We start from the raw sequence: 15,468 nt of genomic DNA, 5'->3' as shown, positions 1-15,468 counted from the left end.
TGGGTCAGTACCAAATTATAGCTTGTAGTGAAATTTTACATCAGCCAAGACATAATCAACATTAAACATTTGAGTTTAACACTTCATTTTGATTCTCACACAAAGTGAATTGCAGAACAGTGCCATTTATTTATGTTTACCAAGTTCATGCTCACCTGCTAACAATAACTGACAAGAGTGGTTGACTGGCAGGTCAGCCAAAAATACCCCACATTCAGAGCAACCAGCAGCAGAAAGCTGCAGCAATGACTGCCCTGTCAGACTCTCTCCCAGTGTCACACAGACACATCTTTGTAGCTTTGGGGCTCAGCTTGGGTTTTCCATCACTGCATTTCCTACTATCTGTAAAAGGGTGCAAATGATTACAATGCTTGGAATGGTTCTGGAAATACTTGGGTAGCAATAATCCATCATCTCTTACACTCCATAGTCAGCCTGAACTGGTACATTTGTACTTTTCTACTATTGTAAAAAAAAAACCCTAAGTTTAAAATATTGGCAAAAAAAAAAACAACCCAATTTTCTTGTTTCCAAACAAATTAAGATGAGTATGTTTTCCTGTTAGCAGCCTTATCAGTGCAAGACAGCAGGTCAGCAGCCACACAGCTGTCCTGCTTCAGAGCTGATTCACACAGGCTCTCAGAGAACCATAACACACCCAGCTTGAGCACCTGAGAGCAGGTGCCCAGGAATCTCAAACAATTACCCACTTCTCAACTTCATGCCTGCAACTACAGATAAGTACTTTAAGCCTAGAGGAGCAGATGTTGCTGTTTCAGTGTAAGAGTTACACGCTGAAGATAACACTCAGTGCTAACTACTTGGCAGGGGAAATCTGGATAAAGCTCAGTGGACCCCATTTGCTAACAGAAGTACTACATGTTAGTTCTTGTTACTAATTGGTCTAATGAAGTATTAGGCACCATTTGCTGTTTAAGTGCTAATTCCTAGCATGTAATCGTGTCTAGCAAAGTAGATTTCACAGCCAGGTGCAGTTAACTCTGAGCTGCATTTCCACTGTACTGCACAATGCACGGCTGCATTTCTCTGCACATGCTTCTATGCAGTTTTTTGCTCATAAGCAGAAGAAAGCCAAGCCCCTTTCCCACATTCTTAGACTTATTATTTTAAATAAAAGAGAATTATAATCTTTTTTATTTATCTAGGATACAGCTGCTGGAATTGCTATAAATGTGGATGACAAGCCTTTCTATCAAACTGGTGTTTCATAGGCATATCTTTTAAATCATGAAATAACTGTCAAAAGCAGCAAAGCAAACAACAGCATCAACATTTGTCAGCAACAGCCGAAAGAACCTGAGTTTTGACAACAATGAAGAGTCAGAGGAAGTTATTTTAAATAAATGAGTTTGGCAGTTCTCCTTTATTGCACTAAACTAAGCCTTTTTAATTGACTTCAGTCTTAAAAATCGCAGTGCTCTGATAAAACACTACGTAAACTGCTGGAAGTCTATGTGGTCAAATAACACTTATTTTACCAATTTAAAAATGATATAAGAACAACCCACACTGCTGAGGGCTCAGACATCTGAAATAACAGGACGGGTGGAGCTAAGAGTTAATTAGGAAGTATGTGGGTAACACTGTTTCGGCAGATGCTACATTTGTTGGTAGAGCACTTTGTGCATGAGAAAAAGAAAGTTTCATTTTTCAAAGAGAATTAGCATAATTCTTAATTTCTATTTTCTTGAACAGTTGCAGCAGCATTCTTCAGAGCTCACCAACAGCCCAGTTCTCCAGCTGCTACTGTGAACACGTGAGCTGAAAGAAATAGGCCACAGAACTCAACCAGAGTTCAAGTTCTTGCCCCTCTTTGGTCCACGAGACATTTAAGGTCAATTTTTAAGGAACGCACTATGATGTTCCTCAGCATTTGCCAGAGATAGGAAAGCTGCTGCTTCATCACTGTGTGTTTGTGCAGTGCTGCCAGGTTCTGATCCAATGAAACAAGACAAATAGGACTGCGGGTTCTGAGGAGCCCGGTTTACGCTCTCACAGATGGTGCTATGCCTTTCCATAAAGTACAAGGTACATTTAATTCAATTTAAACATATCTAAAAATATTTTACCAACCACACAAATTACACATCCTAGATGTAGAAAAAATCTAGCAATCTGGTTGTTGGACCAAATGATCTTTAAGATCCATTCTTACCAAAACCATTCTACGATCCTATGTCTCATTCACAACAGGAGGACTTCAAACCTCATACCATTCTGCTCTGATAAAATTAATGCCACAAATAACTCTAAGGTGATATGTTCTTATTGCTTTTCCAAAATGGTTTTACAAGACCTGTAAGGGCAAATATATTTTAACGTAGGGTTATCAAATGTTATTAATGGGCTTTAACTCCCCAAAAGTATTTTACTCGCTGGATTCCTGACAAACAGAAATTGCATTACTTTTGGTGTTTTTATTTAACTCTATAAAAACAGAACTGTATTTTTTTCCTTAATGAAATCTTGGCCACACTCGGCAAGGACTCTGAATCAAAACAAACATCGAAGTCGTTCCCCAAGCAATTCCATTTGCTTTCATTCCCTGCTGTGCTGGAAATGTGTTTTGTGCTCACTCTCAATCAGGTTTCTCAACGGTCTATCAGGTAGCCCAGAATAATGCAAATATTAGAGTTACAGATCAGCCATTCCCTACTGCTGTTCGCTTCCTGGTTTATATGTCTTGTCACTTACAAATCAGGATGTTTATGCGCTCAATTATAACACTTCCAGGTGAGGATAAAGGGTATTTCCATTACTCCCAACAGGACTTCAGGAAAAAAAGAAGTGTGAAGTGCCGTGATATTCTGAATTCTCTTAGATTGATACTTCTCCATACCTCACTGCAGCAGAACATTTTGCAGCGAGCTGATATTTATAAAAGTGTTAAGCATGCACACTAGATCGGAAGATTTTTCCAAGTCAGAGTAATTCTTAAAGACTGCCAAAAAGAACCTCCAGAATCATCACCAGCACAGCAAACCACCTCCTTTTGCTCAGTCATAGGGCACTGAGCAAAGGTCACACAGAAAATATCCTGCTATTTCCACCTGTGCAAAGGATCATAAACCACCAAAAAGCACTGCAAATGAAAACCAGCACTTCCCATAGTAACAGCTCAAGTACTTTGAGCACTGGGCTGATCTTCAGCAAAGCACAGACAGAGCACAGGTAATCAGCATAGCCAATCCATGTACTGTGCGCTGGGAAAGAGTTAAATGCTTTCCCAACAGTAACCAGAGCTAAGCCACAGCACCCACCTGAAATGCTTTCCCCCGAGGGCACTGCCTGCTGCCCCAGGGCTGTGTGCTCACTGTGTGAACCCCAACACGCTGCTGGCACTCCCAGCACCACCTCCATCAGGTATCTGAAAAGTGCTGTGTCTGCTCCTGGGCCACTGCATGTTTTTGGGTGATGGAACAAGAGCACATTCTGGATTTTTATCAGCTAAAATGAGAGTAATTAATCTTAATTCTCTCCATCTCCCTGAAACATAGAACTTCTATTGCTTGAGGAAAACAAAAAGCTGTAAGTTGTTCAGAGGCAAATTAATCTTAAAGGGGGAATCTTCAAAAAAAAAAGAAAAAAAAATCAATATCTTATAACAAGATTCTTTATTGCATTGGAGCCTTGAAACTCAAACCAGAACCAAAGGGGACTTTAGCCCTGCAAGTTTACTCTTGTTATGCTTTGCTTTTAATACAATGCCATCATTTGGAAAAGTGAGATGTTCAGATATGAGCAGTTTTAGTTGTGTGGTTTCATCTCCCTGGAAAAAAACTTGTACTATTTAATGCAGACTGTAGGATTAAAGGTATTTCAGGCAGCTTTAAGGAAGTTATTCCAAAAAGAAGAACTTTTATAGGGAAATACATCTTTAATCCTGCATGTAGTATTCTATATCTTAGATATCTTTATTCATTTGTACCTTTCTAAATCAGTCTGTTCCATGTGAGAAAGACAGAAATTATGTCTCTTGTTTTTACAAAGAAAAAAAAAAAAATCTAAAAAAACAGAAAACCATTGAATTTCACCATGGTGCCATGGAAACAGCTTTAAAATTGATTTGGCTGCAGGAAAGAAAGATACAACTCTAACATAAAGCAAGTGACAGCTTTCAGAAGAAGAAAGAAAATCTGTCTTCATTCAGCACTGGGTGCTCTGAGAAACAATAATGCTTAGTGAGGTGAGAGGGTCTTCTCAAAATACAGGGAAACAAGATTTCTCAGAAACACTCTGTTCACAACCATTCTGAGGTGTGATAAGGAGAGGTGGTGTGGGACAGACATGTACAGACCTGCAGGAACAGAAAACTTGAAATGAAAACCACGGTGCAATATAGTGGGAGAGATCATTTATAGATCAGCACAGGAAATAACAATTCCACTTTCTAAGCAGCTCAATGTGTTAACTCATTCCCACAAACACTTACATCTGCCTGCAGTCTGCATGCCGGTTTTGCACAGACAGAATTGTCTCACTGCTATCACAGGTCCACCAGAGCCAGGGCACCATCACAAGCCCATTGCAACATAACGCATTACACCAGGGCAGAACTGCACTGCACATCAGGCTCCTTCCTGTGGGTCTGAGACAAATATTCTCTATGTGCTCATACATACTTGAAGAGTTTTGTTCCCAAAAGTCCCATTGGTAAAAATTAGAGCTTCACATTGACACATTTCCAGTGGTGGAAGGAGAATTTGGAAAATGCACTTGATTTTTAAAATACAAGCATCAAGCTGCTGTGATTGCTAGAGCAATGACCTCACTTTTCTAACTGACGTCTGAAAATTAAACAACATATCTTAAAGCAAAGTAAAACTAAATTAATAGCTTTTCCTTGGAAAGGAAGTACTTAGCTTCTTCACATCGGTTTGTTAAAAGCATTCATCTTAAAAAATGATATTAATTTTTAAAAGTCGCTAATAATTGCAGTATTAACTGTAAAACTACTCAGTGGTCCCAGAAAAATATAAATATCATTATTCTGGGTAACAAATATTCATTTACATGCAGAGAGAGAGATGAACTCTACCTTTGTAACTTAAAACGCACATTCTGATGAGCAGAAGTGAAGCTGTAGGCACTGAGTAGATCCTGCTTAGCAGTAACACAGCAAGCACTTCACTGTGGGAGCTTTTGTAACTGAATTTGTTAAAATTGAAGCCAATGGATATCAGTATTTTGAATCCTGCAAGTCCTGCTTTAAACACTTCCAATCCTGCATCCCATATGTTTCTACAAATATTTCAGCCCCTGACTCCCTGTGCTTGGCTCGAGGCTGAAAAGCACAGATTACTTGCTGCCCATGGCAAGTGCTTTTTCACTGGAAAAATGATGTCACCCCCTGCAGTGCAATTCATAACTTGATGAGGGTAAATTCACTTACTGGCAATTTAGAAGAAAACATGTTGGTGCTGTACCAGCTGAAGCCAGATGGTAGCTGGAATTATTAAAATCATGCACACCACAAATCTCTGAAAAATTGCACTGTTAAAAAAATTATCCTAAACATAGATGGGCTCCTAATATAAACCAATCAGCGTATAGAGAGTATTTGCAAACAGTGCATGGTGCAATTGCTACTGTTCAACTGTAATCTTTCCTTTCTCTGCTTTCTAGGTTCAACTGATCCACTACAACCATGAATTGTACACAAACATCACAGAAGCTGCAAAGAGTCCTAATGGGTTGGTAGTAGTCTCCATATTTATGAAAGTAAGTATTTAGTGCTACCAGCATCTAATGTACAGGTGGTGGACTTGAGTTCCATGAACTGTAAATGCAGAAACGGGACTCCTCGTTATGGCAGGCTCTGGTCTGGAATTCTAGGAACTGAACATACAATTCCTGCTCTGAAGCAGTTAAAATGTAGTGGGGGAAAAAAAAAAAAAAAGGATAAAGAGAGAAAATTAATGATCTCATAAACACCACTCGTAAAAGTTTAGTGGCTATGACAAAGGTTATTGATTTCTTAGATTTGGTATTCTTGTACGAAACATGAGAGGAATGGTTCAATTAGAAATGAACATCTCCCAGTAGGTCGAGGCCCTGGGATGGAGGGAATGGGCACAATGCAGGAGCAGCCCCAGGAAGGGCTTGTCTGAAAGTTTTGACACTTTACATTTTCTCTTCTCTAGGTATCTGAATCATCAAATCCATTTCTAAATCGTATGCTTAACAGAGACACTATAACAAGAATAACGTATAAAAGTAAGTTTCTTTTCATTTATGATAGTCATATGCTTTTAGTATCAAATACCGTACTTAGCGACTCTCTGAATTGAGAGACATGTTGCTATGAGAAAAAGTTACAAAGCTTGCATTGCCAGCAAATCTGCACGATAAACTTGGGAACTTGAAGGCATCTAATAAGGTCACAAGTTCATAAAATTATGATATGTTATGTTTGAACAAACAGTAAATTGGTGAAAATATATTTAATAAAATATATTTGCACAGAACGTGCAGGTAAAAGTGCTTATTGTTAGCAGCAAAAGTACCCTATGTAGCAGTCTGAATTTCTCCAATTCATTTTACAACAAGATGCTGCATCACTGCCTGTTTTAACATGCAGCTGTGGATTCAGGATTCATTAATGCTTCCTTTTTGCACAGAAGTATGTCATTTCTATTTAACTATTACTGCATGCAATGGGTATATAAGGAGATCATCAACATAGCATGTATATTTGTTGTATTCACATTTGGAAAGCCTTTAACTGATAATGCTCGATACTTCCATGTTAGCATATTAATTAAGTGGAAAACTGGAGCTTAAGCATCAGTCAAAATCAGGGTACTTCACAGAAAGCCATGAAAAATACATAGACTTCAATGGAATAAATTAAACCTCTACACTGAAAACATTATTCCCTTTGTCAAACAATCACTTGAATTCCAAGCAGCCATAAAGTTAGTACACTAAATGATATCAGATTATGAAAATATCATAGACCAGCATCTATGAAGGAAGAGATACAGTTGTTTGTAACTGCCACAAGGCAGGCCCTGGGGTCTATGTGGGGTTCTCTAAGTGAGTCACTGCTGCTCCCAACTGCATCTGATCAGCTCCTGCAGGCTGATAAACAGAGAAACTCCAGTGCTGAATTTAATAACTGCAGAGCTTGACAATCTTTACCCTGTATTATATTTAGACCTGTACTGTCCCTTTCTGAGTTACCATGATACAAACTCAGAAATCGCATAAGGCTACTTTAATTCTGTTAATGTATTCTCAATTTAGTACTACTTCCTTAAATTTTTTTACTGTGAAAGCAGACCTCACACACCTGTTACAAATCTAAGGATGAAAGAGCACTCCCATTATTTACTGAGAAAATTATCAGAGGCCTATATGTAAATGAATTTGAAATCTAAATAAATGTAATTTGTATAGAGAAGAGTTCATGAGTTCAGAAATCACCCCAAGGCACACACAGAACAAGACAAACAGTGTGGGCTGTGGAGAGGAATGATGCTGAGAATCTAATAAAGGCTGCACTGGTCTACCAAATAAGTTTATTACTGGCAGGAGATCACACTGTTTTCAACCATTTTGATCACATACTTCAATAAATATCATCAAAAGAGACAACACATCTAAGTGCAGCCTAGTATTAACACAATCCCCGCACCCAGATCTGTTTCAGCTCCAGGACAGATTACTATTACTATTTTATTTTATTTTTTTTAAATCAAGATGTGGGGAGAGAGAAAGAACAGAGCTGTTCATGGGAAAAATGATAACCAAATGCTTACTCTGAGGTCTCCTCAAGGCATTCCCATTGAGCTGTCTGACTTCCAAGGGAATATAACCCACGTACAGCCATGAATATTGCGTTTTCTTGGCCATACTCTTATTTTGTTCACACCCATCCTCCATTTTCCTGAAGTGATATTTTCTCCTCCAGTTTCTCTTTAACTACTACTGATGGATTTTGACATGTAGTATAATCCACCAACTCTCCTTAAACATACTCCAAGTGAACACAGAAGCAATGAATCAAATTTGAAGCAACTCCACTGCTAGGTGCTCATGGGGAAGATGCACTGTATACTTTGCAGGTCCTCAGTATGTAAACAAGGTAACCTAGCAGTTGATGCAAAATTCAGAAGGGCTATGAGCAGCACATCTCCTGACCTTCAGAGCATCAGCACACACTGGGCTTGCCTGAATGAGTGGGAATTCCATGCCCCACATTGTGCCCATACTGCTAGAAGCCACAGTACAGTACATCTGTAGGCAACTTAGAAGCTCACATCAAAATAACACAGTACGTTCTCTATTAACACTATGCAAGGCAACTCCAAAATCCCCACAATTACCTGCATTAATGTCAGCAATAAACCAATTTCTGTATCTGTATCTGATATTCTTTATTAACAATAACCCTATTGTTAATTACCTGTGCACTTTTCTGAACATAAATTAGTGTGGCATGCACTAAAAAATACATATTATCAATATCCCTCCTCTGCATTAAGCTTCAGTTAGCTTTCCATCTCCTAGCAAATAATTCAGGGCAAACTCATTCTTGTTAAAACCATTTTAGTCCAACTGAAGTCAGCGTGGATGTGACAAAGCAGATTTGGTCCTTTGAGCTTGAAACCATCAATTTGGATGGAGTTCATGCCACTCACAGCTAACATATACCACCCTCCATGGTTCATAAATAATGAACAGGATGTGCATTTGGGAATGGGAAAGAAGTGTGATGACTCATGGAAAGCAGGCACTGGCTTGAAAAAATGAATTCACTCTCTTCTCATGTAATTCTAGCAAAATTACTGCTGCACTGCAGATAATGTTTATAATGAACGGGACACGGGTGCATTCAGCCACCTCTAGCTGTTAAAATTCAACAGCATTTTGGCTCCATAATACCATAGCAATGGTTTTGCACTTTCAAGTGGAAAATTGGGGGGCTAGAAACAGACTGTAGATGCCAGGCCATGAGTCTGTGATGACTAAGAGTTTTTACAAAGATAACAGAAGATAACAGTCACCTCTAAGACACTGAGAAGTACTTTCTCCTCTGAGGCTCCAGCTACTTTGAATAGCAGTTAGCCTGGGAAGACAAGAAGGTGGCTGAGACCTGTCTTGCTAACAGTCTCAAAGGGACATGTCAAGATTTTCATTCCTCAAATAACAAATACATTTTAAATACAAAACACCTGTAAGGTACTGGCCAACAAGAAGTGAATATAACACCCTCATCTTGGACCTTTAACTGACGCTATAGTCACTTATACCCTGGAAGCAGCATGGTGAGTGTGCTATGTCAAAATGAAAATAAAACAAATCACATTTGCTTTGCCTGAATACTTCGATCTTTCTGTTGTCAATGCAGTAGTTCTGTTTTCCCTATTAGATAATATGAGACAAACATTTTGACAAGTGAAGACATGCAGAGATTTCACAGCATTGCTGCTTGCAACCAACACAGCTTTCTCTGAGCACAAATACAGCAAAAGTTAAATGCCAACTCTGAGTATCCCTATTAAGGAACTCCTATTGCCTAAGATCCAGCTTTGACAGTACTAGAAAAATATTAGAGGCCCAGCCTTACAAAAGGGAAATGTACAGAGAATAGAACAGGCTGAGGAACTCTGATGACATGAGATCTATCCCTACCTCATTTTATTTTGGTAGATGTTGACAGACTGAATTCTATTACACAGGGATACTTCATTTACTCCCAGAGAGGCTTATGATATCAAAGCAAGGCCCCCAGTCAGCTGCTTTCCAGCACACTTTTCCACCCTGGTGTTAGCATTCTGAGTGAGCTAGCAGCACATCTGCCCCTGCTGTGCACTTGAAAGGCCACCAGACTTCAGTGAGAAGGTTTATTATCATGCATTAACCTCAACTTCAACTTCCTCCCCTGTCAGAAAGCAATTAAGTTTTAACACTCATTGTTCAACACAAGACCTTGGGAAGGCCAAAATTGTTAATCTTTCCAAAATATGGTAAGTCTTCTCCAAAGACTGCTGCACCTAAATCAATGACCTCAAGAAGGTTTTAACCGCTTCTTAAATGAGGTTCAGAGTTTCACAGTGAATACTTGAGCTGACTTCCCAGGGAAGGCGTGCACCATCACCAGGAGAAGAAGCCAATCCAAGATTAGTTTTTATCCTAACTGCTTTGACAGTCATTACACTTCCCATATCAGTAAACTAGAGATGACTTTTTGAAGTAAGGAATGCAAACCCTTTTTTTTTCCCCCCTCAGAAACATTGCTTTACCTTTATTTTTTTTCTTCTCTTAATTCTCCAGATGATGCATACTTACTACAGGGGCTTAACATTGAGGAGCTTTACCCAGAGACCTCTAGTTTCATTACATATGATGGGTCAATGACAATTCCACCCTGCTATGAAACAGCAAGTTGGATAATAATGAACAAACCCGTCTACATAACAAGAATGCAGGTAAAAATAATAATAAATAAATAAACTATTATCTAGTATAGGAACAAGAGTAGAATATTTTAAACATATTGCTAGCTTTATGTACAAAATTAGATTCAATCGTTTGCTGCATGGATCTCTGCTTGCAATTTCTACAGCTTACAAAAGCAATGAAGAGCATTTTTTCAAAATAAAAATCCTAAATATTTAGAACTACCAAAATAATTTCACATACACACACTTTGAGGTGGATTCTACTCGCGGTGAGCTTGAACCAAATGATCTCCAAAGGTCTCTCCTGGTAAGATACTTTATGATTTTGTGAATAACTGCACGGGGATTCTAAAACATATACAGTAATGTTGTACAAAAATAACGGAAGTTATGAAGTTTAACCTTTCCTTCAGTTGCCTACTTAAAGTTTGGAAGATATTGTTAACTTAAATTAATTAATATGCTTATAGCACAGTAACTACAAGAACCATTGCTGTCTGCCATTTGCATCCTACCACTGCTGGACAAACTGGAATAAATGGGAAATCCTGGACCATCCACCAATACCCACTCAAATGTTCTGTTAAACCTTCTCAAAAAAAAAAGGCCAGAGTCTAGTAGAACAGGAGAGAGATTCCACAGATGATCAAAATACACCTGTCTATGGGCAGAGGTTTTAATTTTTAACATTAATTTCATTATTTTTGTAGCATCACTGTTAATTATCCTTTCCATCCTGACTAGCCACACCTGGTTCTCAAGCAGCAGCATCCAAAACCATCTTCTCAACTGAAGACACACTAATAGCTACAGAACTTATAGGAAATTATCTTGTCATTCATCAAGTTGATTTTCTCTACACCAGCTGCTGCCATCCAGCATTCTTGGATAGCAGAGTATGGATTGCATCCACTATTCTACTCCATTTGTTTCCTTCTCACCCAGGGACACCTCATAAACCATTTTCATTTAACCCACACAGAATTAACTACTTTTGTTTAAAATGGGGCTTAGAAACAGAGGACTGCAGAAGAAACAGTTAGATGTCAAGTTGACACTTCCAACCCACCTCTCACTTACAAATCACTGAAACTGTTTAACTTTGATTCTCTAAATATCATATTTAATAGTGTTTTATGACATTTAATTACAGGAAGACCAGTACTAAAAATCCTTGTTTTGTATTTTGTATAGATGCATTCCTTACGACTGCTAAGCCAGAATCAGCCATCACAGATTTTTCTGAGCATGAGCGACAATTTCAGACCAGTCCAGCCTCTCAACAATCGATGTATCCGAACTAATATCAACTTTAGTTTACAGGGAAAAGATTGTCCAAACAATAGAGCACAGAAACTACAGTATAGAGGTACGTTCTACCTCCAGAATAATCCTTTCTTTACTTACACTGAGCTCTTTTCTTTGGGAAACTCAAGCACATAACAAAATATACAAATAAACACAAATGAAACTCCTAATCTAATCTGGAGGATTAGTGATGTGAGTCAAAGACTGCATATTAGACATAGAAGAGGAAACTTGCCCAGAAACATCCATAAAAAGCCACGACAGAAGTCATTCTGGGACATCTGATATTTTTCATAAGCAGATGGGACAGGCCTTCAGCTTTCTAGCCTCATTTTAAAGTCTTAAAAAGTGTATTTTATTCTGCTGGACAGAAAAAGGGGGATGAGCTAGTCCTGATAAGAGCTAATCTCAAAGAAAAGAATAAATTTCACTTTGGAGGTGTACTAATATAACAAATATCCTATGGACACTAAACAAATGAACCAACTCAGTCTTATACTGGTAACATCTTACACTGCCACAGCTGGGGCTCCCTTCTGAGCTGGTGTGCATCTTACGCATCTTTATGTCCATGCACATACAGTTATATTACAACAACAGCATAAAACTTCCATGTTGACTGTAACATTATGGTTACGCTGAAGAGTGGATAAGAACACACTTATTCAACAGCAAGGTCAATGACTGAGCTGCAATACTGCTTAAAAAAACCAAAAGCCATTATTGTACAGATGCAACACTTTCCCAGGAAAAGCAGCAAACTGAGCCTCCTGGCTTTTCCAGGATGTTTGAGGTGCTGAAATGATTTAAATTCATACAGTTTCATTTCTGGGGTTTATTAAAGCATAATTATTTTTTTCTTGTTTGTTTCTCTTCCAGTAAATGAATGGCTCCTCAAGTAAGACAGAGCAGGCAGAATCCATAACCTCAGTGGAATGCTACTACTGTGATTGACATAATCTAGAATGCACCCAAACTCACTCTCTCTTTGGGTTCGTGACAGCATGTGCAAGCATGCTGTAGGAATTAAGCTGCCATGTTGGAAATTCAAATTAAAATTCATTCATATGGTCGGTGGTAATAAAAAAAATAAAAATAAAAAGACAGTATTACAGTAAACGTGATTACAATTTTGATACAGTTTTCCTGAACTAATTTAGAGTCACACACACACACACAAAGAAAAAAAAAAAAAGGAAAAAAAAAAAAAGGGAAAAAAAAAAAAAAAAAAAAAAAAAAGAAAAAGAAAGAAAAAAAAAGACTTTTCAGCCTTTGTACATATGAAATTCTTCCTCTTTTCCCCCCTTTCCCTCAAAGTAAAAGAAAAAAGAGAAAAAAGGTGGCTTGGTGCAGCATCAAAGTGGAGTTGTGTTCTGTGTGCCAAGTAATCCTTGGAAAGCTCTCATTATTTCACTATCATTAATGGATACTGACAAGACAGAACAGGAAGACTGTAGAGCAAACTTATTTCTAGATTATGATCCTTCTGTTCATTAAATTAAAAAAGGGACAGACTGAGAGATAAGTATTGTAAATATATCACTGCAGAATACAAAGGAAATTTAAATATTTCCCTCTGTCACATATCTGTAGTAGGATTTGCCAAAATCAGGATTGATCCATTTTCTGTTTCTTGTTTTACAACAGGTCATACGTTGTGTTGGTTACTAATAACAACTCAATAAATGTGTTTAACAAATTAATTTAGTAAACTTGCTTTGGTTTATTTTTTTTTCCTTTCTGAAATAACAAGTCTATAAGTATTTGTGGCTGCGCTGTTTGCGTTTTTGTTGACTTTTTTTTGTTTTTTTAAAATTTCATTTATTTATTTGCAGCCAATTTAAGTCAGTTAATGGCAATTGTGAATGCAGTTAAATCCAGTATAACTTTAACTCAGCTTTACGGTCAATCATTAACAGAAGCCGGGCTCAGAAAGAGATTGCAGTTAAAACATCTCAGTTTCAAACTGTCATTTCCCCTGTTCAATTCATTACGGTGACAAACAAATCCAACCCAGTAAATTGGTAGTGGAAGCAGATATATTTTCTTTACAGATAAATCAGGAGCTGACCAAGTTAGAAGGAATGCCTTTTTTCTTGTTTATAATGGTCATTCACTGTGTTTGGTTACTGTCAAGAACTAAATAAATGTGTTTAACAAGTTCACATACTGCATGTTTAGCTTTCTTGCACACTGAGAAGTTTTGAATTGTTTCTTTCTCCGGAGTGTGAACGGACTTCACATTACCCAGCTCCTTCCTAATGCTTACTTTGTCATGCATGACAAGATGTACAAGTTAGCACAACAGATTATGAAGCCAGAAAGGACCAAACAGGAACAATGAATTATTCATACCAAGTTGAAAAATACACACTACATGAAGTCTGAGGAGATGAAACATGGTAAAGAACATAGAGAACTCCCAAATAAAGTAAGCACATAGCATGGCGAAATCTGTAAGGAATCTGAAGCTGCCAACAATTCAACTGTTCGGTGAAAGATGTAGAGGAATCACCAGGTGGGACATGGCACACTGATATCATACTTGCAGAAAAGGTTTTGGGCTTATGATCCTGGTCCTTACTTCAGTCTGAGCGTTTCAAATTAATTAAATATACTAGCTTAATATTGTGTAGTTATCTGAAAAATCCACTAGACCACCACAGAAATGGGGCACAGTCACTACGACGTTAGCTCTGCTGAATTCTGCAGCGGAAGCAAAACAAAATTGCTACCTTCAATTTACCTAGCTAATAAAGAAGAAGAATACCACAAGTCTCGTGCATTTAATATCTTTTAAATGCCACAGTCATCTTTAAATTGACTTTTAAACTTGTGGTATTGGGATTGCTTCCATGACTCTTTTGACTGGTTGTGGGTTTTGTTGTTTGGTTGCTTTTGTAGATTTTATTGCTGTTGTTTTATTTTATTAAGCTTCTCCCAAGATCGTTAAGGTTGCACAGAGAAGTTACAGAGAGCACAAAAGTCCACAGTGGCTCAAACTATATTTCTGGACAAATACCTGACAATTGTTGACCCAACTATGTCAGTGACAGAAGGTAGGGAAGATAAGCAAAGCCGCCATTATAAAACTTTTAGTAATAAAACCTATATACTATTTTAGTGAAAGCTGGTTGAAGGGATTTAAGAAGAGAGAGAGATATGATAGAAGAGACTAGTCCTAAGGAAGGAGTCATGCTGTGCTTTGGATTAGGTAAGGCTGCAGTATAGAAACCCTGCAAACAGAGAAACACGACGATCATGCTGGGACATTGCAAATACATTTGTCAACACTCCCAAGTCCATTTTGTGAATTAATGAACTCCAGCTTGCCGTGATTCGTTTGGGTGTTCGTTTTATTGCAGTAGAAATAGACCAAACCAAAGTTTAGAATTAAATCTGAGGTGTGTGGACGTATCTAATATCTAAGTAGCACTTGTATCTAAACATACAGTTTCCACTTTTTCAAATCAGACACTTGCCTCCGTGTGAGGACTATGAGCATCCAAAGAAACCCACACAAAGCTTATTACTAAGCCTTTAATCAAGAAAGTGAAGAATCTTTATCAAACAACTGGCACAGAAACGATCTTCTGTTATCCAGAGTCTGTGCAGCACAGCAACAGATGCAAGTCTCTGACTTAATCAAGTGTTTCCTATCCGTGTTGCCCATGAAAAGTCAATAATTGGAGAGCAAATTGTCTGCTTTTATTCCACAGTAAACACTGAT

The 15,468-nt window shown here is 38.0% G+C and overlaps 1 protein-coding gene across 1 annotated transcript in view; it reads left to right on the top strand.

Moving 5' to 3' along the window:
- CA10 (carbonic anhydrase 10) overlaps positions 1–13,908 on the top strand; it is a 130,514-nt gene extending 116,606 nt beyond the window's left edge. The window contains exons 6-10 of the mRNA XM_072351973.1: positions 5,647–5,742; positions 6,165–6,237; positions 10,303–10,457; positions 11,625–11,799; positions 12,618–13,908. Coding sequence (XP_072208074.1) covers positions 5,647–5,742; positions 6,165–6,237; positions 10,303–10,457; positions 11,625–11,799; positions 12,618–12,640 — 522 coding nt within the window. The 3' untranslated portion in view covers positions 12,641–13,908. The remainder of the gene's footprint in view (positions 1–5,646; positions 5,743–6,164; positions 6,238–10,302; positions 10,458–11,624; positions 11,800–12,617) is intronic.
- Positions 13,909–15,468: the final 1,560 nt, after the last annotated feature.

This window comes from Excalfactoria chinensis, chromosome 17 (genome assembly GCF_039878825.1).
Source record: "Excalfactoria chinensis isolate bCotChi1 chromosome 17, bCotChi1.hap2, whole genome shotgun sequence".
NCBI lineage: Eukaryota > Metazoa > Chordata > Aves > Galliformes > Phasianidae > Excalfactoria > Excalfactoria chinensis.
This window is presented reverse-complemented; position numbering and strand designations above follow the sequence as displayed.